Source organism: Bos indicus, chromosome 4 (genome assembly GCF_029378745.1).
Source record: "Bos indicus isolate NIAB-ARS_2022 breed Sahiwal x Tharparkar chromosome 4, NIAB-ARS_B.indTharparkar_mat_pri_1.0, whole genome shotgun sequence".
NCBI classification, from domain to species: Eukaryota; Metazoa; Chordata; class Mammalia; order Artiodactyla; family Bovidae; genus Bos; species Bos indicus.
In genome coordinates, this window is record NC_091763.1 from 13,666,161 (window position 1) to 13,690,210 (window position 24,050).

Genomic DNA, 24,050 nt, shown 5'->3' on the forward strand with positions numbered 1-24,050 from the left:
ATGAGTTAACCTTATAAATAATGCAAAATGTTTTGCTTACCATTTTCTCAAAGTATTTGTAAGTTGATCAACTATTTATTGAACACTGTGGTAGGCAGAATAATGCCCACCTACTAATACCAGGAAACTCAGTGTGTTACCTCACATGGCAAAAGAGACTCTGCAGATGTTCTAAATGAAGGATCTTGAGAAGGGGAGATTATCCTGGATTATCTGGATGTGCCCAGTGTAATCACAGAGGTCCTTGTAAATGAAAGAGGGAGGCAGGAGAGTCAGACTTAGAAGGAAATGTGATGATGGAAGCAGAATCAAAGTGATGAGACGTGAGCAAGACTCAACCAGCCATTGCTGCTTTGAAGATGGAAGGTGGCCATGAGCCAAAGAATGAGAAGCTGGAAAGACGGCAAAGAAATTGATTCTCCCCTAGAGCCTCTAGAAAGGAATGTACCTCTGCCCTCCCCATCAGTTTTAGTCTTAACCTCCAGAACTCTCAGGTAATGAATGTGTATTGTTCTAAGATGCTCAGTGTAGGATAATTTGTTACAGCAGCAATGAGACATGAATACAGGGATCTCCTAATCCTCAGAAGTGTCTTAGGCACACCCCTGTGAGTGAGGCTCACAGGTCCAACGTGACCATTTTATTTTGCCTGTGAAAAAGTGAAGCCTGGTAGAATTAACATGATTTTCTCAAAAAATCGTTCTCAATTACCAGTCCATGGATCTTTACATAGCAACATCTGTATCCTATGACTAGGAAGAAACCAATCCCATCCTGCTTCTCTTACCCAAGTTTTGTGTGTTTCCCCAAAGGCTCCTGTCCTCTGACCAGCACAACAACCCATTTAAACCCCAGTCTGACCTTTTATTTGTAAAGGACCTTCTCTAGACTGTCAGCTCTGCTTTTGCATCTTGAAGAGCTGAGACGATCTAAATCATGAAATGCAAAGAAGGTGATCTATTCTCTAGGGCAATGGTTGTTGACCTTAATGAGGAAACTACATCCCAAAGGAGTTGAGTAATGCAACTAACAGTCACAGACTCAGCCAGAACTTAAGTTTCCTGACCCCCTTTTCAGTCTCAGCCCATTTTCCTTACAGATCAAACTCTAGGGTGCCTCGATACTGCTGGCTTTTTAGAATCTGAACTAAGAATCTAGTCTATTTCACTAACCTCCTTCCTGGCCCACGGTGTGGATTACAGAAGGAGACTCACATGGAAAGAAACCCTTTAGAAGTGAAGGGAGCCATGTTAGCTCTCTTGCTGTAGGATTTGGCGAGTCTCACTGTTGGTGTCATATTCAAGTGTGGGACTTGATTTAATAGAGACGGCCAACAACTGTGGATCTAATCAAATGGGGCCAGAAGCACATAACTTCCAGCGTAAGAAGCGTTCTCAAGTTTTGGAGTGGTGCGACAGGGATAAGGCGAGAAGCATTCAAAGGGAGCCGGAAAATCAGGCTTAGAAATCTTGTTTTTCAGGTCTGTTATAGTCACTTTGTGAAGTACTGCAGACAATTCATTATAATTTATCACACTGATACTCTTAGATTGGATGAAGCCCAAATACAACTGAGTTCGATGCAGATTAAATTACTTCTTCCTTAAAAGGAGGGTGGTCTCACCAGGGCAGGATGGAGTTCATTAGCAGCCGGAGAAGCTTTCCTTAACTCTTCATTATCTGGTTTCATATTGTTCCTGCTTCCCCAGGACCATAGGGCACTTCTCCTTTTTCAGGTCTTAGAAAAATACACTGGGTACCGTGTGATCTCTGGGCCACCAATGCCTAAGGTAAAATACTCACCATCACAAGTCCGTAAGCAAAAGTCACATTACCATGAGAACTGCTCCTATTCGTTACATAAAATCATTTGTTTTCCTTTTTAGGGAAAAGGGAGAAAAAAATATTGTCCTGTGTGTGTGGTTTTTTTTGTCCTTGTATATTTTTATTTACACACTCCATTGTGCTAACTGACTGATGTACACATTGAGTGTGCTATGACATGTGTTTGAGAAGTATGATCACATGTCTTCTAGCTAGCCAGCACCCATAGAAGTGAGTGAAGGACAAGGTTCAGACAGAAGTCTGTTGACAGAAGGCTTTGAATGTGCCTCCTGATTCTTTTTCTAGAACTGACAGCTTCAAACTCCATGTAAGCGGCCTTTAATTTGTGCATTCTAAGTCTTGTGAAATAGGGTTTTTGCCTGAGGGACAAAAAAGACAGAAATCTCTGAAGTGCTATAAATTTAATCATTTGATCCCAAAGGAATTTTTATTCATACATTTCTGTTTGTCTCTGAGCTTGTTTATTATTTGTGCTTCTTTGAAAAACTAGCTCAGGTTGAAGTTGGGAATTTGATACCCATTTATCTGTTAGTCTTCGAAGTATACATAAGTGTTATGTTAAGAAGATTTATCTCCACTTAAAATGAACTACCAGGACAGATTTCTGTCCCCTTCCACACTACTCACTCTCAGTTTTTGGGTCTGTAGGTAAACATCAAAGAATCTTCCGTGGGAAAAGCGTTGGTATAGGATGTGGGGGATGGGTGAGACTTGGGATTGCATGACAATCACAAAAATTCAGTTTACCTTTGTCTCTTGCGTTGATCTTTTAGCAAGCACTTAAACTGAGGTTTTTTTCTGTCCTTTTCAGTACTTCAAAGTAGCAGTTTATCAGTAGAACCAGCAAGCTAGACACAGCCCTAAGAGGTCATCTGATTCATCTCCGTGCCTTAGGCATAGGCATATCTAAGTAATTCCAGGCAGATAAAAAGAGACAAAGAAGCTTCTTGGCTGTAGAACCTCACTTCCCATTTGCTCCCTGGAGATCTATACTCACCATCTAGTTTTAATGTGAGAAAGCACCTCTTCCTGCCAAATTCTTTTACTTTCTTGCTAAATTTAGAATAATCCTACTGATTTCATGCACCATCACCGTTGGCAAAAAAAGCACCACAGTAACTCAAAAAACTCATGTCAAAAGCCTGCACGGAGTGGAACACTTTAGGTTTTTATTTTTCTTTTCTTTAACAGTGCCCCTATAATTTCTAGCCTAAGTGGCTTGGTAATGATCTAATGTGGGAGGTCCCGTGACTCTGGGTGGAGTCCCAAATATAGGTTTATTTTATCAGCAGGGGGTTGTCAGGTGACACATGGAAACTGCATTTTCTTCCTCATTTTTGGACCTCCTCTAGCACAAAATCTGAACCCTACACATTCAGAAAGAAATGGCCCACAAAGCACGACATAGATTTATCATGCAATTGTTTTTACACCTCCTTGCCAATACAATCCTTAGAGGAGGAAATGGCAGCCCACTCCAGTATTCTTACCTGATAAATCCCATGGGCGGAGGAGCCTGGTGGGCTGCAGTCCGTGGGGTCACTAAGAGGTGGACACGACTGAGCACACATGTACCTCCCGTGTGTGCACACACATTTCTCTCTGTACTCAGCCAGTACAATAGTTCTGAATCTGGTTGGCCTATTGTTTTTTGGGGGGGAAAAAAAGCCTGCTAACTGAATTCTGTTGAATTTTATAGCTGAAAACCACCATTGTCTTTTTTACGTAGCCGAGGAAGAGTTCATAGACTAAGAAGCTCTTTTTTAAAAATTTTTACATGACTTACTCTAGGAGGGAGTAGGAGGCAAGGAGTGGGGGGGAGGCCTCCCATATTCCTGAATGTTGTTTGCCCCCTTTGAAAGCATTTAGTACTTTTCTAATAGAAAATAAATTTAATTTGTGGCTACTCTCTTAAGTAAGATGGTTTGATGGTAAAAAGTGGAGCAGTCCCAGCCCTAGATTTAGCGGAGTTGTGTGGCTGAATCCCTTAGCGTCACTTTCATGTGGTTGGATGAACCATTCTCAGAAACCCTAAGCATTTTTGGAGATGCTAAACTGGAGACATTCACAATTCTTCCCTCCCTTTTTGCAATTAATCCTTCATGTTTTAACAAGCACTGAAGCTAATGCTGCCTACACTCTTTTCCTGTCAAATTGGAACTCGTTTTCTTCTCTCTCAAATAATCTGTTCTTTCTAGTTCATACTCATATAAATCAAAGGGGTAGATGTCAACACATGCCATATCCAAATATCAATTTCCTTTTTTTAATTAGGCAGGATTTAGACATTTGATTTGAAGAAAGCTCCTGCTTTTTAACTTATAAAACAACCCATATATTCACCTCTTCCTATTTTCTTTTGTCCCTTTTATAAAGCAGAATTGTGCTTTCAGCTCGCACCACACCCCTGTTCTAGTTTAGGCAGAGCAACCTGGGTTTCATATTTCCCAAAAAGGAGACCCTAAATGGTTAGTCAGTGATGGAAAGTCTAGACTGAAGAAGCTTCTTTGACCTAAACACGTTTCATTGAGCATTATTGTCAGAGATGATGGCCTATCCTCACCTTGCTTTATTCACAGTAAAGATTTGGAATAACCAAATTTATAAAAATTGAATGTGAGTGTGGGAGTGTTATAAACCCCTTTCACCAAATGATCTCAAATTATTGAATTTTGTTGTTGTTGTTCAAATGTTTCCTAAGACCAAGAATATCTATATCTAGGGCTAATTACAAGGAAAAAAATCAAACCCAAATTAACGGGCATGCTAGGGAAATACCTGGCTGCCAGTACTCCTCAAAAAAGTTAAGATTATCAAAAACAAGGGAACTCTCACAGACTTAGAAAATGAACTTACAGTTGCTGAGGGGAAAGGACAGATAGGAAGTTTGGTATAGCACATGGAACTCTGCTAAGTGTTATGTGGCAGCCTAGACCGGTGTGGGATTTGGAGAAGAATGGATACATGTATATGTATGGCTGAGTCCCTTCACTGTCCACCTAAAACTATCACAGCGTTCTTAATCTGCTGCTGCTGCTGCTAAGTCGCTTCAGTCGTGTCCCACTCTGTGTGACCCCAGAGACGGCAGCCCACCAGGCTCCCCCGTCCCTGGGACTCTCCAGGCAAGAACACTGGAGTGGGTATACCTCAATACAAAGTAAAAAAGTTCAAAAAAACAAAAACAAGGGAAGTCTGAGCAACTGGCCCAGCCTAGAGACAGCTAAGGAGGCATGGTGTCTAAATGTAATGTGGTGTCCTGAATGGGACTCTGGAACAGGGAAAGGACATTGGGTAAAAACGAAAAACTTCTGGATAAAGTTTGGCCTTCAGTGAAGTGAAGTGAAGGTTGTCTAGTCGTGTCCGACTCTTTGCAACCCCTTGGGTTGTCCCTGGAATTCTCCAGGCCAGAATACTAGAGTGGGTTGCCTTTCCCTTCTCCGTGGGATCTTCCCAACCCAGGAATTGAAACCAGGTCTCTTGGCCTTTAGTATTATTGTTCAAATATTGGTTCAAAGACCCTGATGCTGGGAAAGATTGAGGGCAGAAGGAGAATGGGATGACAGAGATGAGATGGTTCCATGGCATCATGACTCAAGGGACATGAGTTTGAACAAACTGTGGGAGATGGTGAAGGATGGGGAAGCCTGGCATGCTGGAGTCTACGGGGTCACAAAGAGACATGACTGAGCGACTGAACACAGCAAATTGGTTCATTAGTTGTGACAAATGTACACGTACTAATGTAGCAATAGGGAAGAGGTTAACATTAGGGAAAACAACATGTGAGGTGCGTGGGAACTGTACTATCTTTAGAACTTTTCTGCAAATCTAAAACTATTATAAAAACTTTACTAAAAATTAAGAAGAATAATTGTGCTTATTGCTCTACAGAACTCTTAACTTGCTGCGAGGATTGACAAAGGAGCGAGAAACGCTACCTTTTACAAAGTTTCTATGGGAAACAAACTGCTTTTAAGAACAAGAAAGTAGAAATTTCCTAGTTGTTCTGTGATGTAACACACAGGTAGTATCTAGTTTGGCTCTTGGCACTAGGCAGGTTTCCACTGCCCCTGTGTGGTTCACAGTCTGAAGCAGTTACTTTGTAAGAGCAGCTTTGTATTTTAAAGAGCTTGTTACCAGGACTGTCCATCTTACAGTTGGGTAACTTTTAGCTGGAATGTACACACACACAAATTGTGTGGGTGGCGAGGCTTATTTTCACCTTGAATTTTGGGTATGCATCTTGGTTTAAAAAAAAATTCTTTTTTTATTGAAGTATAGTTGATTTACAATGTTTAAGTGCTGCTTCACAGCAAAGTGACTTGGTTATACATATATGTTATTTTTCATTATGGTTTGTCACAAGGTACTGAATATAGTTCCCTGTGCTGTACAATAGGGCCTTGGTGTTTATCCATCCTGTATATAATAGTCTGCATACTATTAATCCCAAACTCCCAGTCCTTGCCTCTCCCAGCCCTCTTGGCAACCTCTGTAAGCCTGTTGTCGTTGCATAGATATGTTCATTCGTGTCGTATTTTGGATTCCACATGTAAGTGATATCATACGGTATTTGTCCTTCTTTATCTGACTTACTGTGATCGTCTCTAGCTCCAGCCATGCTGCTGCAAATACCATTATTCCTTTAAGTGGCTAAGTGATATTCCATTGCGTATGGATATAGAGATAGACATGTGTATGGATGCCCATGTGCGTGCCACATCTTTATCCGTTCATCTGTCAGTGGACATTTAGTTGTTTCCAGTTTTCCTATTGTAAATAGGGCTGCTGTGAACACATGGGTGCATGCGTCTTTACAAATTACAGTTTTGTCTCAATGTATCCCCAGGAGTGGGATTGCTGGATCATATGGCAACCCTATTTTTAGGTCTTTTGAGGAACTTCCATACTGTTCTTCATAATGGCTGCACCAATTTACATTCCCACCAGCAGTGTCAGAAGGTTCCCTTTTCTCCACACTCTCACCAGCGTTTATTATTTGTAGACTTTTAATATGGTATGTATCTTGCAGGTTAAGACTCTTTAAGAGACTCTTTAGTTATAGGTAAGGCTGGAATATACCTCAAAATTTTCACTAATCATTATTTTTGAACTTCTTCCTTAACACAGGCCACCCTTTTATTTCTCTTTTTTAAATTAAAAAAATTTTTTTTTATTAAGTGAAAGATTCAAATCTATAGTGCTTCACGATTTTTAGAAGTTTCACACAGATGATTATGTAGGATCCCATAATAACCCTCTTTTCTCCTACCTGTTTATTACCCTCTCTCCACTGGTAACCATCTGTTTGTTCTCTGTACCTGTGAATCTGCTTCTTTTTTGTTTTATTCACTAGTTTGTTGTATTTTTTAGATTTGACATGTAAGTGAGACAGTATTTGCCTTTCTCTGACTTATTTTCACTTAGCATAATCCTTATCTTTCATTTCTGAAAGGTGACCATTTGACCCAAGATGATCCCAGTTCCTAATGAACTTTGGGTTTTAAAAATGTATGCATGTTTCATATTTCTCGAGTTCAGAAGAATTTCCCCCGGGTTCCTGCATCTGTGTTTCTGGGTAGGAAGTCTCATTTGTTCGTTAAAGCACTTGGGGGCACTCTCCCCTTTTCACAAGAGCTAATAACAGTTCACATAATTATGTAGGGGGATAGACACTCATTTAAGAATAACTGGTTGTACTGAAGTGGCATTTTTTATTTGGCTGCACAGTGACATTGTGTGGTCAGTTGCTCAGTCATGTCCGACTCTTTGCGACCCCATGGACTGTAGCCTGCCAGGCTCCTCTGTCCATGGGATTCTTCAGGCAAGAATACTGGAGTGGGTTGCCACTCCTTTCTCCAGGGGATCTTCCCTACCCAGGGATCGAACCCACCTCTCTCGTCTGCTGCATTGGCAAATGAAGTCTACCACTAGCGCCACCTACATGGCGACAAGAGGAAAACAAAGCATTTCTTCCCAAAGCCGTGACAGTAAGTGCAGAACTTGTCATTAGTGACCCAGTTGGTTTCCAGCTGCTAGCTGACTCCCATGAAATGATTAATTGGTCTCAGTCAATTCTCAGCAAGAAGAAGCCACCTCATGGTAAATATTATCACGACTGGTGCTAATTAGTTCTGTTGTCACCTGTCAAAACTGGTAGACTAGGAGTTGTTGAGTCAGGTGGTCGATTCCTACAGTGAAACTAGAAGTCCAACTGGAAAGGGGTTGGAGGCTCCCCGCCAGAGCCATTGTAGCAGTGAGGGAGCCCCAAAGTCTTCTCTGACCTGTTAGGATGCGTGAGGTGTTCTCTGATCATGAGTCCCACAGCGTGAAGTCAGAAGGCTGGAGATTGTGCATCCCAAAGAGAAAATGCACCTGCATTCACCTGATGCAAGGTTTCACAGTATGTTGACTTCTAAATCAGCCAAGCCACAGTTCAAATCTGGGCTCTGCAGCTTACTATCCATTTGATCTTAAGCCTATGACTTGACTTGCCTGAGTCAGCATTTTCTGATTTGGGGGGGGGGGGGAAGGTAAAATTGCCCATATAATGGGACTGATATAGAGATGTATACAGCATGTTTGGTACTTAGTAGATGCTCAAAAAATTTAGAATACCCCCTACAAGTAAATAATCATGAATCATGTAATCCAGTGTGGCAGTGATAATGTTCATTGTTGATGTTGTTTAGTTGCTAAGTTGTGCCTGACTCTATGTGACCCCATGGACTGGAGCCCACCAGGCTCCTCTTTCATAGGGTTTCCCAGGCAGTAACACTGGAGTGGTTGCTTCCAGACCCAGAGATCAAACCCACATCTCTTATGTCTTCTGCCTTAGCAGGTATATTCTTTACTGCTGAGCACCAGGGAAGCCCAATAATGTTCATTAGCGCACCCTCCAATAATAAACAAGAAAACCCTGGGGTGTTCAGTGTCGGCTTGGAGCATGATGCTGAAAGGAACCTGGGACCTAACCCTTCACTAGCCCTCTTGTTGATCACTTTCTAAGAGCCTCCTTAGAAGGGAAGTGGGAGCAAGGAGAGATGAAAACACTAGCAAGTCAAATTGAAGGAAATTGAGCAGTGACACTTTGGCAGAAGAACTTTTATTGTATCATATGTGCCATTTCCTCCTCCAGGGGATCTTCCCAACTCAGGGCTCGAACCCAGGTCTCCCACATTGTAGACAGACGCTTTACCGTCTGAGCCACCAGGGAAGTCCGTGTGTCTCGCTTGGCCAGACTATGCAAATAGGTGCATGACCCCATGACTGGAAACATTCCAGGCATGGCCTACATGGGTGCAACACGAGACTCATCCCACAGTGACTTTCAGCCCTACTCGACTAATTCATTGCTTTCAGGTTTTCCAAATTTCTCAGTGATGGAAAGAACAGACCTCCCAGCCTCTTCAGTTTCTGATCCAGTAGATCCAGCCTGGGACCCTGAAACCTGTGCTTTTAATTAACTCTCTAAATACTTATTCAGATAAGTTCAAGAACCGTTGATTTAAAACAGTACTGTTCACTTGACTGCACATAGGGATTTCCTGTGGAATTTTTAAAAAATCTTGATGCCTGGGTCTTACCCCCAGAAATTCTGAATGACTTGGTATAGTATGTGACTTGAGCACTGGGGAATTTTAAAAAGGTCCTCAGATGATGCTAAGGTACAGGCAAGTTTGGAGTAACACTGACTTAGAAAATAGCTTGAGGGGTCCATGCACCTGCAATGATAAATAACAATAATCAGATGTGAAGTCACATCACAGGTAAGTAAGTCCTCGCTCAACTCAAAGTGCGAAATACAGTAACATTTAAGGAAAAATCCTATTCCAGCAGACTTGCTGGAAGCAGTGTGAAAATCATCCCGTTGCCCTAGAATTCTATTGTGTTCAGAAGTTCTTGCACTGAAGGGACTGCTAAGTATGATTTAGAGCCTGAATTCTAAATCAGCAGGGTTGCAATATAGTGTGCATGAATAATAATGTGGCATGAATCCAGTTGTGGCTTTTACTGTGGAGCTATCTCTGGTGCTAACAGTTGACTATTTCCTCTTCCTCCTCTTCCTCATTACCCAATGTCAGTAAATGGCAGAACTTGGAACTGCCATCAACAACAGGAGCTATAACCAAGCATGAAGATATGTTACAGTGTCCCAGGAAGGAGGGGAGGATTGTCAAAATAAGGACCCCAAAGAGTTAAAACATGTAGCCAAAGTGCAATAAAAACTTCTAGGAGATAGTTTCTCAACCTATGTTGTCAAGGCAGGACCAAGTGTTATTATCAGAACTGTTTAGGAAAGAGTTGTTGAGCCAGAATGAAAACTCGGCTGGACCACTGGTTTTCTCTGGAAATGTTGGTTCAAATCACAAAGTAGTCATTTCTAACTCTCTATGGGGGCATATTGTTTATCGTCTTTAAACTGCATTGCTTAATTGAAATCTTTTTCAATTAAGGGAATTAAACTTAAATTTAAATATTTTTCATTTGAAAATCTTTTTCAATTCTCTCTGGGAAGAGAGCCAAAGAAAATGCCCTGTTTCTAGGCAGGGCAAGAACTATCATGCTCCTACTATGAACTGAAAATGTGGCTTAGGATGGACCTTAACTTCAATTAGGATGGTTACTATAAAAATAAAACAAACAGAAAAGCAGAAAATAAGTATCAGCAAGGATGGAGAAATTGGAAGCTTGGTACATTACAGGTAAGAATGTAAAATGGTGCAGCTACTATAGAAAACAGGATGGCAGTTCCTTGCAAAATCAAAACTTATTTTTCATCATAATACTTTGTTATTTCAATACCCAAAAAACTGAGTATGCAATTTAGGAGACCTCAAGACCTCTTCCTCAACTGTAGGTATGTGCCATCTCAAGACTGTATATTGGAACTATAAAGGAGTTCGGATGTAAAGAGAAAGGAAAACGCCATTTCTTCATAAACATTCTGTGTCTCTTACTACCAATCACGTAGCCTTTTGTAAACCCTGAAAAATTTCCCTGTAAAGCAAATATTATATAGATATATAGTGGGTATGTGAAGTGTATGTGAAGTGTGGGTCTCTCCCCTCCCCAAAGATCACCTGTTTTCCTTAATCATCTGCATTAGTGTCAACAAATGGCTACAGGTACATATGACTTAGAAAATTAAATCCAGCAACCCATTGAAAGAGACCCTGATGCTGGGAAGGATTGAAGGCATAAGAAGAGGGTGCCAGAAGATAAGATGGTTAGATAGCATCACCGACTCAATGGACCTGAGTTTGAGCAAACCCTGGGAGATGCTGAAGGACAGGGAAGCCTGGTGTGCTGCAGACCATGGGGTCACAAAGAGTTGGACACGACTTAGTGACTGAACACACACACATGATCCAGCAATTCCACTGACGTGTATATACCCAAAGGAATTGAAAGCAGTGTCTTGAAAAGATATTTGTACACCCATATTTAGAGTACCATTTTCCACAATAGCCAAAAAAGTGGAAGCTACCCAAGGATCTATTGACAGATGAATGGAAAAACAAAGTGTGCTATTTGCATATAATGGAACATTATTCAGACTTAAAAAGGAAAGAAATTTTGATATATGCCTCGGTGTGGATACTCTAATACTTGTAATGTTACGTGGGTGTAATAACACCTTTAGGGCATATGCTAAGTGAAATAAACTAATCGCAAAAAGACAAATATCTGTATGATTCCATTTATATGAGATTCCTAGAATAGATTCATAGAAAGTAGAATCCTGATTGCAAAGGACTGAGAGAAGGGTGGGAATGGGGACCTCATGCTTAATAGACAGGAGTTTGAGTCTGGGAAGATAAAAATATTCTGGCGATGGATGATGGTGATGGCTATGTGACAGTGTGAATGTATTTAATGTCCCTGAATGATATACTTAAAAATGGTTAATAAGCTTACATTATGTATATTTCATCGCAATTTTTAAAACAATAATTTTCCACTGTGCAAAAAAAAAAATTAAGGCTTAGAGGATGTACCTGACTAATAGACACCAGAGCAGGAAGTCAGCTCTGGAGACTCCAAGGGTGTCAACCCTCCTTTTCCATCTCCAGCACCTCTCAGGGAGTAGAAACTGAAGAAGCTCTTCACAGGGAAGAGAAGAGAAGAGAATGATTATTTGAGGAAAGAGTGGTCAAAATAGTCCAGACAGTTGTCCTGAAAATAAGAAATAAGGTTGTTAAAGTTCACGAGATTGGAACCATGTCAGCACACCATCTTCTTCGTTGTTGTTGGAAGGGTTTTAATTATGGATTCAGTTTTAGTTTTTAATTTTTATTTTCTTTTTAAATTAAAATATAGTCAATTTACAGTGTTCTGCCAACCTCAGCTGTACAGCAAAGTGACTCAGCTTTACACGTACATACATTCTTTTTGAAGTATTCTTTTCTGTTGTGGTTTGTACCAGGATATTGAGTATAGTCCCCTGTGCTCTCCAGTAGGACCTTGTTGTTCATCCATTCTAAATGTAACAGTTTACATCTGCCAACCCCAGCTCCCAGCCCATCGCTCTCCCTCTCTCTCAGCCCCTTGGCAACCACAAGTCTGTTCTCTGTCTGTGAATCCATTTCTGTTTTGTAGACAGGTTCATGTGTGCCATATTTTAGATTCTACACATAAGTGATATTTTTAAAAATTTCTAATTAAGTTTTATAATTAAAACTTAAAAAAAAATTTAAAAGCGAGATGTAATTCATGCAACATGAAATTCACAATTGTACGGTATAAAATTCGATGTTGTACATTCAGAGTTGTGTCAGCATCACTACTGTCTAACTCCAGAATATTTTTATCACTCCCCGCCCAAAATACACCTAGACCCATTAGTCATTCCCCAGTCTCCCCTCATCCCCATTTCAAAGTACACACTAAGCTACCTTCTGCCTCTATGGATTAGCCTCTTCTGGACATTTCATATGGAAGAATCATACAATATGTGACCTTTTGTGACTTCCTTCACTTAGCGTCTTTTCAGGGTCCATCCATGTTATATCATGTATCAGTACTTCTTCATTTTTATTGAATAATATCGTGTTGTATGGATTCACCACATGTTGTTTATATGTTCCTCAATTGGTGGGCATTTGGGTTGTTTCCATGTTTTGGCTATTATCGATAATGCTGCGATGGACATTTGTATACAATTCGAGTACTTAGGTGTTTTCCGTTATCTTGGGTATAAACCTAGGAGTGGAATTGCTGGGTCAGATGTTAACTCTGTGTTTATTGGTTTCAGGAACTGCCAAACTGATTCCCTCATTTTACATTTCCTGCCAGCATTGTCTTGAGTATTGCAGTTTCTCCATAGCCTCGCCAAGAATTACCATTTTCCTTTGTTTGTTTGTTTTTTCCCCTAGATTTATGGAGGTATAATTGACATGTAAACATTTAAAAATTATAGCTATCCTACTGAGCGACTTCACTTTCATGCATTGGAGAAGGAAATGGCAACCCACTCCAGTGTTCTTGCCTGGAGAATCCCAGGGACGGGGGAGCCTGGTGGGCTGCCGTCTACGGGGTCACACAGAGTCGGACATGACTGAAGCGACTTAGCAGCAGCAGCAGTGGGTGTGAAGTGGCATCTCACTGTGGTTTGCACACACACTTTTGTGTACTCAGCACACAGCTTAGGTCTAGGCACACACAGTGCTGAGAGGCACGAAAATTCCAAGGGATTTGAAGAAAAGTCATTGGAATATTGTTGTTGTTCAGTCACTCAGTCGTGTCCAACTCCTTGCAACCCCATGGACTGCAGCACGTCAGGCTTCCTTATCCTTCACTGTCTCCCAGGGTTTACCCAAACTCATGTCCATCAAGTCGGTGATGCCATCCAACCATCTCATCCTCTGTTGTCCCCTTCTCCTCCTGCCCTCAATCTTTTCCAGCATCAGGGTCTTTTCCAATGAATCGGCTCTTCACATCAGGTGACCAAAGTATTGGAGCTTAAGCACCAGTCCTTCCAATGAATATTCAGGTTTGATTTCCGTTAGGATTGATTGGAATGAGTGGTTTCTAATCTCCCAGAAATCAGATTTTAGAATCAGCTGCTTTTCTTTCTTAAAAAAATGCAAACTGAGTCAGGAAGTAGCAAGCAAGCTAATTCAACTTTTGCTCCCGGACACCCCATTACTAATGGGGTGATGACTTTCAGTAGGTGGTTCCTTTTAGAGTTGAGAAGAATGACGTGTGTGCTGTAGAAGAGCGACTTAGGCATAGGAAAAGAGAGCTCTGAAGGAAGAAAGACCCTTTCCCTTCATCTCAAAGTTAAATGCCCAACTCATGAGTCACTTTCACAACTTCTCCATTGTCAGATGCCCGGTGCTGCATGATTGCCTAGAAGAGGTGTTTTTGACAGCAATGATCTCTGATTACATTTGTTTCCATTAACAAGAGAAATATCTTTGAGGGTTTCTTAGGTACTTTCAGAAATATATACTAGCTCATGAGTAGCCAGAAACATCTGATCTGTCTGCCTCACAAGCCTCTGACAGCTAAGCATTTGATTTTAGGCGAGTGAAATGTCAGCCGCCATTAAACAGCATATGGCAACAATATGGCCATTCCCTCTCCAGGACCAGTTTCTCCCCAGAAGAGATGGTACTTGAAATAAGAGATGCTTTTCAATACAAGGCCCCTGTCCCTCCTGCCCAGGCACGATAGCTGGGGAGTGGGCAGAATGCTACGCACGAAAGGACCCAGGCAGCCAGATCACACGTGAAGCCACGGGGCCCGCCGCCCGACCAGTGGTGACCAAAGGCTGTTTGCCCTGGGCATCTGGGTCTGTGGTTAAGGGAAAGTACCATCCTTAAGCCGGCCTGGATTAACTCTATGAAATAGGAAACAGCCCCCACAGCCACTTAGGGGTTGGGGCCGACTGGAATTGAATGCACTTGGTGTGCAGTGTGAGAAGGGAGATGTGGTGAATGGAGCCCCACCCCACTCCTCTCTGGGGAGTTCCCTTGGTGAATGGGGTGAAATAGGCTGCTTTGTCTCTAAACAGAAGACGAGGTGTGGAACCCTGCGGTAGTGGGTCAGTTCACATGCCAGTGGCCGTGTGGCGATACAAAGAGGGCTACCTTTGCACCAGGTGGCCTGTGGGAGATTAGAAAATCAGCGGGCTCCTCAGGAGCCTCTGGGTGACCACATCTGTGGAGGACACCAGAAACTGTCCATAGTGATGGCCTGACCCTCAGAACATAGTCTTAAAATCTGGTGTGTCTTTGTTTGGGGGAACTATGGCATGTAAATAGTCAAAATGAGATGCTCAACCTGTGGGAAATAGTGATTCCTTGTGTAATGAAGTCTCTATGTTACTTGTATTGGAATATAGTCAGTCAGGCTTACCAGTTTTACATGAAGCTTTTGACATGTGTGCATGTGCGTGCTAAGTTGCTTCGGTTGTGTCTGACTCTTTGTGACTCCATGAACTGTAGCCTGCCAGGCTCCTCTGCCCATGGGGATTCTCCAGGCAAGAGTACTGGAGTGGGTTTCCATGCCGTCCGCCAGGGGATCTTTCTGACTCAGGGGTTGAACCCGCAACTCAATGTCCCCTGCATTGGCAAGCAGATTCTTTACCACTAGCTTTACCACTATCACTGACTTTACCACCTGCTAAGTCACTTCAGTTGTGTCCGACTCTGTGCGACCCCAGAGACGGCAGCCTACCAGGCTGCCCCGTCCCTGGGATTCTCCAGGCAAGAACACTGGAGTGGGTTGCCATTTCCTTCTCCAATGCATGAAAGTGGAAAGTGAAAGTGAAGTTGCTCAGTCGTGTCTGACTCCTAGCGACCCCATGGCCTGCAGCCTTCCAGGCTCCTCCTTCCATGGGATTTTCCAGGCAAGAGTACTGGAGTGGGGTGCCATTGCCTTCTCTGAACTTTACCACCTAGGAGCTGATATTTCTGGGACCCTGATTTGACCATTAAATTGGCTACATCAGTGAAATCACTAGCCTTGTAAAAATGAGAATTCAACTGTAGTGTTGGGAAAACTGTTATTAGATGGTTAGCAATTATCCCCAAATTGGCATCATCTTTATCATTATTTTTCCACTTATGTAAACTACTTGATTTGAATATTTAAAGGCTATATGTTATTTCTTAAAATAATTCCAAGGCTCTAATATTTTAAAGAATAAAATGAAATAAGTAAAAAGTTAGAAACTACAAAAATATGTATATAGATACCAAGAATACCAAGGTTAGGGAAGCTTCTTGTTTCCAATGTGTTTGTCAAAATTGTAATAATCATATAGTGCTTTATTATGACACTGAATAAGTGAACGAATACAAATTTTAAATGCCTAGGAAAGTGATGAAATTTTTAAAATAGCATTCATGTTTTTAATGTTTTTTGTAGACTATGTCTTCAGGAAATGTACTGTTAAAAATGAGAACAACAAAAAGCCACGTGTTTTAGTAGCGTCAATCACTTTTTCTGGAATGCTTTTTAACTCTTTACCCAGTAGATGTAACTGACAGGATGATATCATCCTTTGCTCTTTATGCTGACAGTCAATAAATCGCATGACAGCTGGCAGCAATGACTAGCTGTAAGAACAGCACAAGGTGGCAGGCATTTTTCTAAGACGTTGTTTGGGGTTCAATGCAGACTTTCCAAATTAGAAGAGGAGCTGTCTCTATCAGGGCTGTAACTGGAGGACTCTTTTCCCTTGTTCCTAAAGGAACCTAAACATTTGGATGAAAAATAAAAAATTCAGTCAATCAACCAGATGTTTGCTACCATTATGTCAAACATCAGGCTACTTTGAAACATCTCAAGAAATGAATGAATTCTAAACTTTACATCCAGATAATTGTGATCATACTGCCATAGAGTTTCCATATGAATGTCAAACGTGGCGCAATCTGGAGATCTCCTTTTAGCATTTATACATAATCTGTAATGGGCCTCCCTGGTGGCTCAGGGGTAAAGAACCTGCCTTTAGGAGATGTAGGTTTGATCCCTGGGTCATCCTTTGCTTTTTATGCTGACAGTCAGTAAATTTAGGAAGACCCTTGGAGAAGGAAATGATAGTCCGCTCCAATATTGCCTGGGAAATCCAATGGCCAGAGAGGAGCCTGGCGGACTACAGCCCATGGGGTCGCAAAAGAGTTGGACACAACTGAGCAACTAAGCAAGAGCAACATAGTCTATAACGCATAGAATATTTTTCATAGTTAACACACTAAGCTTAAAAATTAAACGAAATGGATGAATCACATAATTACTCTATCATTTCTAATCTTCCAAATAAAAAATGAAAAGTATGTCTACTCATTTTTCCTCATGGAGGTATTATATAGATTCAGTTCAGTTCAGTCGCTCAGTCGTGTCCAACTCTTTGTGACCCTGTGGACCACAGCACGCTAGGCCTCCCTGTCCATCACCAACTCCTGGAGTCTACTCAAGCTCGTGTCCATTGAGTTGGTGATGCCATCCAACCATCTCATCCTCTGTCATCCCCTTCTCCTCTTGCCGTCAGTCTTTCCCAGCATCAGGGTCTTTTCCAATGAGTCAGCTCTTCGCATTAGGTGGCCAAAGTATTGGAGTTTCAGCTTCAACATCAGTCCTTCCAATGAACACCCAGGACTGATCTCCTTTAGAATGGACTGGTTGGATCTCCTTGCAGTCCAAGGGACTCTCAAGAGTCTTCTCCAACACCACAGTTCAAAAGCATCAATTCTTCAGCGCTCAGCCTTCTTCACAGTCCAACTCTCACATCCATACATGACCACAGGAAAAACCATAGCCTTGACTAGATGGACCTCTGTTGGCAAAGTAATGTCTCTGCTTTTCAATATGCTGTCTAGGTTGGTCATAACTTTCCTTCCAAGGAGTAAGCATCTTTTAATTTCATGGCTGAAGTCACCATCTGATTTTGAAGCCCCAAAAAAAATAAAGTCAGACACTATTTCCAGTGTTTCGCCATCTATTTCCCATGAAGTGATGGGACCAGATGCCATGATCTTCATTTTCTGAATGTTGAGCTTTAAGCCAACTTTTCACTCTCCTCTTTCACTTTTGTCAAGAGGCTCTTTAGTTCTTCTTCACTTTCTGCCATAAGGGTGTTGTCATCTGCATATCTGAGGTTATTGATGTTTCTCCAAACAGTCTTGATTCCAGCTTGTGCTTCATCCAGCCCAGGGTTTTTTATGATATACTCTGCATATAAGTTAAATAAGCAGAGTGACAATATACAGCCTTGATGAACTCCTTTTCCTATTTGGAATCAGTCTGTTGTTCCATGTCCAGTTCTAACTGTTGCTTCCTGACCTGCATACAAATTTCTCAAGAGGCAGATCTGGTGGTCTGGTATTCCCATCTCTTGAAGAATTTTCCACAATTTATTGTGATCCACACAGTCAAAGGCTTTGGCATAGTCTTGTTTTTCTGGAACTCTCTTGCTTTTTTGATGATCCAGCGGATGTTGGCAATTTGCTCTCTGGTTCCTCTGCCTTTTCTAAAACCAGCTTGAACATGTGAAATTTCATGGTTCATGTATTGCTGAAGCCTGGCTTGGAAAAATTTGAGCATTACTTTACTAGCGTGTGAGATGAGTGCAATTGTGTGGGAGTTTGATCATTCTTTGGCATTGCCTTTCTTTGGGATTGGAATGAAAACTGACCTTTTCCAGTCCTGTGGCCACTGCTGAGTTTTCCAAATTTGCTGGCATATTGAGTGCAGCACTTTCACAGCATCATCTTTCAGGATTTGAAATAGCTCAACTGGAATTCCATCACCTCCACTAGCTTTGTTCATAGTGATGCTTCCTAAGGCCCACTTGACTTCACATTCCAGGATGTCTAGCTCTAGGTCAGTGATCACACCATCGTGATTATCTGGGTCGTGAAGATCTTTTTTGTACAGTTTTTCTGTGTATTCTTGCCACCTCTTCTTAATATCTTCTGCTTCTGTTAGGTCCATACCATTTCTGTCCTTTATTAAGCCAATCTTGTAAAGACTAGTTTACAGCAAAACAAAGTAGACTCTAATGGGAGAACTCTGATGCTCCAAGGTATTGTTATTCTTTTTTTTTACATTAATTTGACTTATTTTAAAAACGGAAGTATAATTGGTTTACAATGTTGTGTTAGTTTCTGGTGTACAGCAAGTGATTCAGTTACTCCTGAATGTATGTGTGCATGATCAGTCTTGTCTGACTCTTTGTGACCCCATGGGCTGTAGCCCACCAGGCTCTTCTGTCCATGGGATTCTCCAGGCAAGAAAACTGGAGTGGGTTGCCATTTCCTACCCCAGGGGATCTTCCCGACCCAGGGATTGAACCCGCGTCTCTTCTGTCCCTGCCCTGGCAGGCAGATTCTTTACCATGGAGCCACCTGGGAAGCCCACATGTATAGTTATTCCTTTCATATTCTTTTCCATTATGATGTATTACAGGACATTGGATATCGTTCCCTGGGCTGTAGAGTAGGGCTTGTTGTTTATTTTATATATAGTAGTTTGTATCTGCTAATGCCAAACTCCTTATTTATGTCTCCCTCCACCCCTTTCCCCTTTGGTAACCATAAGTTTGTTTTCTGTGTCTGCGAATCTGTTTCTGCTTCGTAATAATTTGCCTTTTTATCAGATGTAAAGAGTATTCTGAATTGGAGATGGGTGGCTTTTGTGACATTTCCAGCTTTTTTGAAATGTGATGTAGTTAGGACAGCACTGTGTGTTGAATGAGTGAATGAAGAGAGGACACACTAATGGATGGAAAAGTAGGACTTAGAGTTCTCATCTTGTGGGGTTGCCTTCTGGTTGATCACCGACTATGTGTTTCTGTTTTGTGAAAATATCCTTACTGTTTATTTTTCCCTAGTTTAGTCTCTTAACAGACTGCAAGGTTTGGAGCAGTATTTGCTGGGATTTAAGTGAAACATGGAAGCAATCAAGTGGTTTAATTCTGGATTTTTCAAGTTTAATGACATTCCTTTATCTGTATTGATTGGAGCTTTAGCAAATTCAATTGTTGATACCACCTGGATAATTTTAAGTCTTTATGAAGTTTTAAACAAAATGTCTCCAACATAGCTCAAGCAACATAAGAATTTCATCAGTTGAAAACTAAGAATCATTTTGGTGGGATGTGTAAAACAAGAAGCTGACCAGCATTATTTTCTTTTTCTTTAATTCAGTACCATTATTGAGAGTTATTCTTGAACTTTATGAAAACCAGATTGGGGCACCAGCATGTTCTCCATCGACCCGCGTTCAAGAAATTGGAACTGAAAATCATTCAAACTGGGAAAACGTGACATTGAAAAATAGTCTACATTCTTCTACTTCAGAGAATCTGAGACTCTTTCTAAGCCTTAGGCTGATAGTAGATCTGATATATTTTTTAATGGACAGTGAGTTTCCCAGTCAGAAAGAGGTCATCATTTCTTTTTCAGTCATTTCTTCATTTTACTGGCTTATCTGGTACAACCACTGACCCTCTCTGTCTCTTTCTCGCTCTCTCTTTTTCTTTTTCTTTTTTTTTTTTTGCGCAGAAAGCTGTGACTTCTCACTGTTGCCCACAGAAAACAATTCAAACAGTACCCTCCATTCAAGGTTCTCTCTTGCCTGACCCCTCGGCCACATTTCCCACTCTCCACATCTTCCACACAGGCTCCTTCTAAGCCAAACCAGACTGGCTGTTCCCCGGCCTCGGTGCCTCCAGTCTTCTCCATTACCCCATCTCTCGGGGGGTTGCTGTTGCTTTTCCTTTCTACTTGCTGAACGTTCCATATTTACATCAAGAGTGATACATTCCCTTTCATGAGGTCTTTCTAACTTTCCCACCCACTCCACTCCCCTCTTTTTTCCCCCACTCCTAGCTAAAGCAAGCCTTCCTCACCACTCCCATCAAACCCCCACACACGTTCGTATGATCTGTTCACGGCCCCTGTTGCCTTCAGGACTGCAGCTTGTGTATGCAAGTCGTGACCTGCATAAGCATCTCAAACCCAAGGGACAGTGAGGACAAAAATCCACCTTCCTCTCCACTTGCCAAGGCACGTACCTGCCCACATGACCACATAGTGCAGAGAATCACCTTTATTTTTTAAACTCCATACAAAGGCATGGACTAACATGGAGACACTGGCAGCAGTATGTTCCTCACACACATGCTTTTTAATTCCCTTTCCTAGGGCACAAGTTTGTCAAGGGCAGCGACTCCCTTTGTATTCCCATCATGCTGGTACAGTGCCTTCCTTACACAGGATCATCCATTGAATTTAGTTGAAAGGATGAAATGTATTTATTAAAAACAAGCCCTTGTGTGTGTAAGCACAACCGTGTAAAGCAAAACAGGAATCCTTATGGACTTCTCAGCAAATGTGGCACAGCCAAGTTGTCTGATTTTCAAATGTATCATGGCTCTGTCTGAGCTAAGTAATTTCCTATAAAATGTAGTGCCCAGTAGTCTTTTGTGGCACTTTAGAAACCACATTCGTGATGCTCTGACAGGCCATGGCAGAGTTAGATGAAAATCCATTTTTGGCTGTTTGTTAAAATAGGCAAAGAATAACATTAAGAATTGTCTGAAGTGGGCAGGATGAAGGTCAGGAGAATACCCATGGGAGTTGAGGGAATTTGGGGAGGAACCAGTTGGATCAGTCTGAGGTCAGTTCACTTCCTAGAAGTCTACATTAAGCCAAAAAAAAAAAAAGAACCCCGTCGCAAAGTCCTCAAAGGCTTGCCAACGCTGTACAGTGATGAGGACATGCCCCCAGAGTAAAGAACTGCTTTGTGAAGGCTTCAGTGGAGAATTAATATTAATTCTGATGTCGTTGTATTGATAAATGGGAAATTTCCACAAACCCAGCTTTACAGACCACAGAGCAGTGATGTACGTGAGATGGGTCTGACGCCTATTTGATGACATGGCCAGGACTTCAGATTTCAAGCTTCAAGCAGTAAACATTGGTCGATCTCTCCCGGGAAAGTCTGTGTCCGTTACATGATGTTCTACTCACTCTTTGCTGAACAGTTGCTTTGTGATTTCTAGGAGGTTCTGAGTTACTGTGACTAGCGGTTTCCTCTTCAGGATAAAACAAGCCTCCTGAGACCCTTTCACAGCATATCTGTCTCCACTTTCCCTCCACAGTCCTCCGTGATGTCTGTCTGCTTTGCTCGATTCCACCCCAACTTGGTGGTTGGGGGGACTTACTCGGGCCAGATCGTCCTGTGGGATAATCGCAGTCATCGGAGGACGCCTGTCCAGCGGACGCCCTTGTCTGCGGCTGCACACACGGTACGTCCAGTTCTCATCACATCCCAATCAGCCACCCGAGCCCTGAAAGAGGGCGTAACTGACAGAGGTACTTCTGTGGTTAGTGACTCCAACCTGCAAGTATCTGATTTATAGTGATCACATCCTGACGAAAGGAAAGCCGAGTGAACAGTAGATGGAGGAAGCCCTGGGTTTAGAGGCATCTCTTAGTAATCTACAAGTTTGAACACACAGTGGAGAGGAGATGGCACCCCACTCCAGTATTCCTGCCTGGAGAATCCCATGGACAGAGGAGCCTGATGGGCTACAGTCCATGGGGTCACCAAGAGTCGGACACGACTGAGTGACTAACTTTCACTTTTTTAACACACAGAAAGGATCTCTTTTGGGGTCCCCAAAGCAACCAGGGAGGATAGCTTAAAACTAAAAAAGGACAGAGAAAGGAAGAGGCCTACGTGGAACTGTTTTTCCAAAGAAACTCTTCACGTGTATATTACAAGGTGGAAACCCATATTTTCTTTTTTTAAAAAGTTATTTATTTTTAACTGAAGGATAACTGCTTCACAGTGTGGTGTTGGTTTCTGTCGTACATCAGCATGCATCAGCCACAGGTATACATCTGTCCCCTGCCTCTTGAACCTCCCTCCTTCCTCCCACCCCATCCCACCCCTCTAGGTTGTCACAGAGCCCTGGTTTGAGCTCCCTGAGTCATATAGCAGATTCCCACGATCTGTGTTTCACTGGTAGTGTATATGTTTCCATCCTACTCTCTCCGTATTTTCAAACAGACCATGAAGAGTAAGCATTTTCTCTTTAGAGATGGCTTATGGGGCTTTGGCCAACAGGCTGTTTCCATTTGTGATTCAGGGAGTGCTATGGCTTTAAACTCTGGAATGCATGGTGTAAGTCTCAACAGTAACGTCTACAGTGACAATATAATCCATAGGGTTAAAAGTCAACATCTCAAAACCATTACCCATAATTTAGCAGAAGAGGTTCAGTGTAGTGTTCGTAAGACAACTACTCTTGTCATTTCCTTTAAGAGAATGACAGGTGTGTTTAGCAATTGTCAGGAGGAATGAGAAGACAGGCATGTCTCCATCAATCTCTTCTACCGTGACATTCAGGGGAACTGATGTCCTTTCTCCGAAATGCCCAAATTATGCCCATGGATACAGCTCTACTATTGTTTCAATTTCCTTAACGTGGTTGCCTCATTTGTTTCCTCTGCTGGCCTTAAAACCATCTAGCTTTGAAAAAGGACTGCCAGTTGCTTTAGCTGAGACCACGAAGAGGAACACTCTCCCTCTCTCGCAAGATCGACGATGGGAAATGACAAATACCGAGTCAGCCTTAATTCTGATTGACTCGGACCTAAGACACACGCAGGTGAAACTAGTTCTCGGGAATCTTAGAAAATTGCTCTTGCCTACCCCACTTGTTCAAACTAATAACAGAAAATTGTGACGCAGGAGGAGACAGGCCTGATGCAGGTGTTTGCTCAAGAAGCATGAAGCCACTTCTTGGCTCCGTGTGCCTATCTGGTGTGCGTGTGAGCAGACCTTCTGAAATTTCAAGAAGTCATAAATCCAACTATTAGAACATTCAGCACGAAGCTTTTGGGGAGAATCCAAATGCAGGGCTCTTGCAAAGTATTCATCTGTCTTTTCCAAGCAACTTAGGATGTGATCATCACAACAAAAAAAGCTATTATCAAACACTGACACTATCCCTGTTATCACGCAGTTACTTCTGTTAGAAAAGAACAACTCTGTTCTCTTTTGCTGTGTTCTGCTGAATCCACGGCTCAAAGGGCTCGGTTAATTTTGTGACTGTCTTTCAACCTCCACTAATGCCTGGCAGATTGGTACCAGGATCAAAAGTGGTTAAGGAAAAAGAGGCCCACCACAGATTACGAACTAATTTCCTTTCACACCCACCACACATATGCATTTGGGACA

The 24,050-nt window shown here is 42.0% G+C and overlaps 1 protein-coding gene across 7 annotated transcripts in view; it reads left to right on the plus strand.

Moving 5' to 3' along the window:
- DYNC1I1 (dynein cytoplasmic 1 intermediate chain 1) overlaps window positions 1-24,050 on the plus strand; it is a 379,649-nt gene that overhangs the window by 269,120 nt on the left and 86,479 nt on the right. For all 7 annotated transcript variants that reach the window (XR_011566171.1, XM_070787517.1, XM_070787515.1 and 4 more), the window contains one exon: window positions 21,964-22,110. Coding sequence is in view for 6 of the 7 variants with exons in the window: in XM_070787517.1 (XP_070643618.1) it covers window positions 21,964-22,110 (147 nt within the window). In the remaining variant the exon portion in view is untranslated. The remainder of the gene's footprint in view (window positions 1-21,963; window positions 22,111-24,050) is intronic.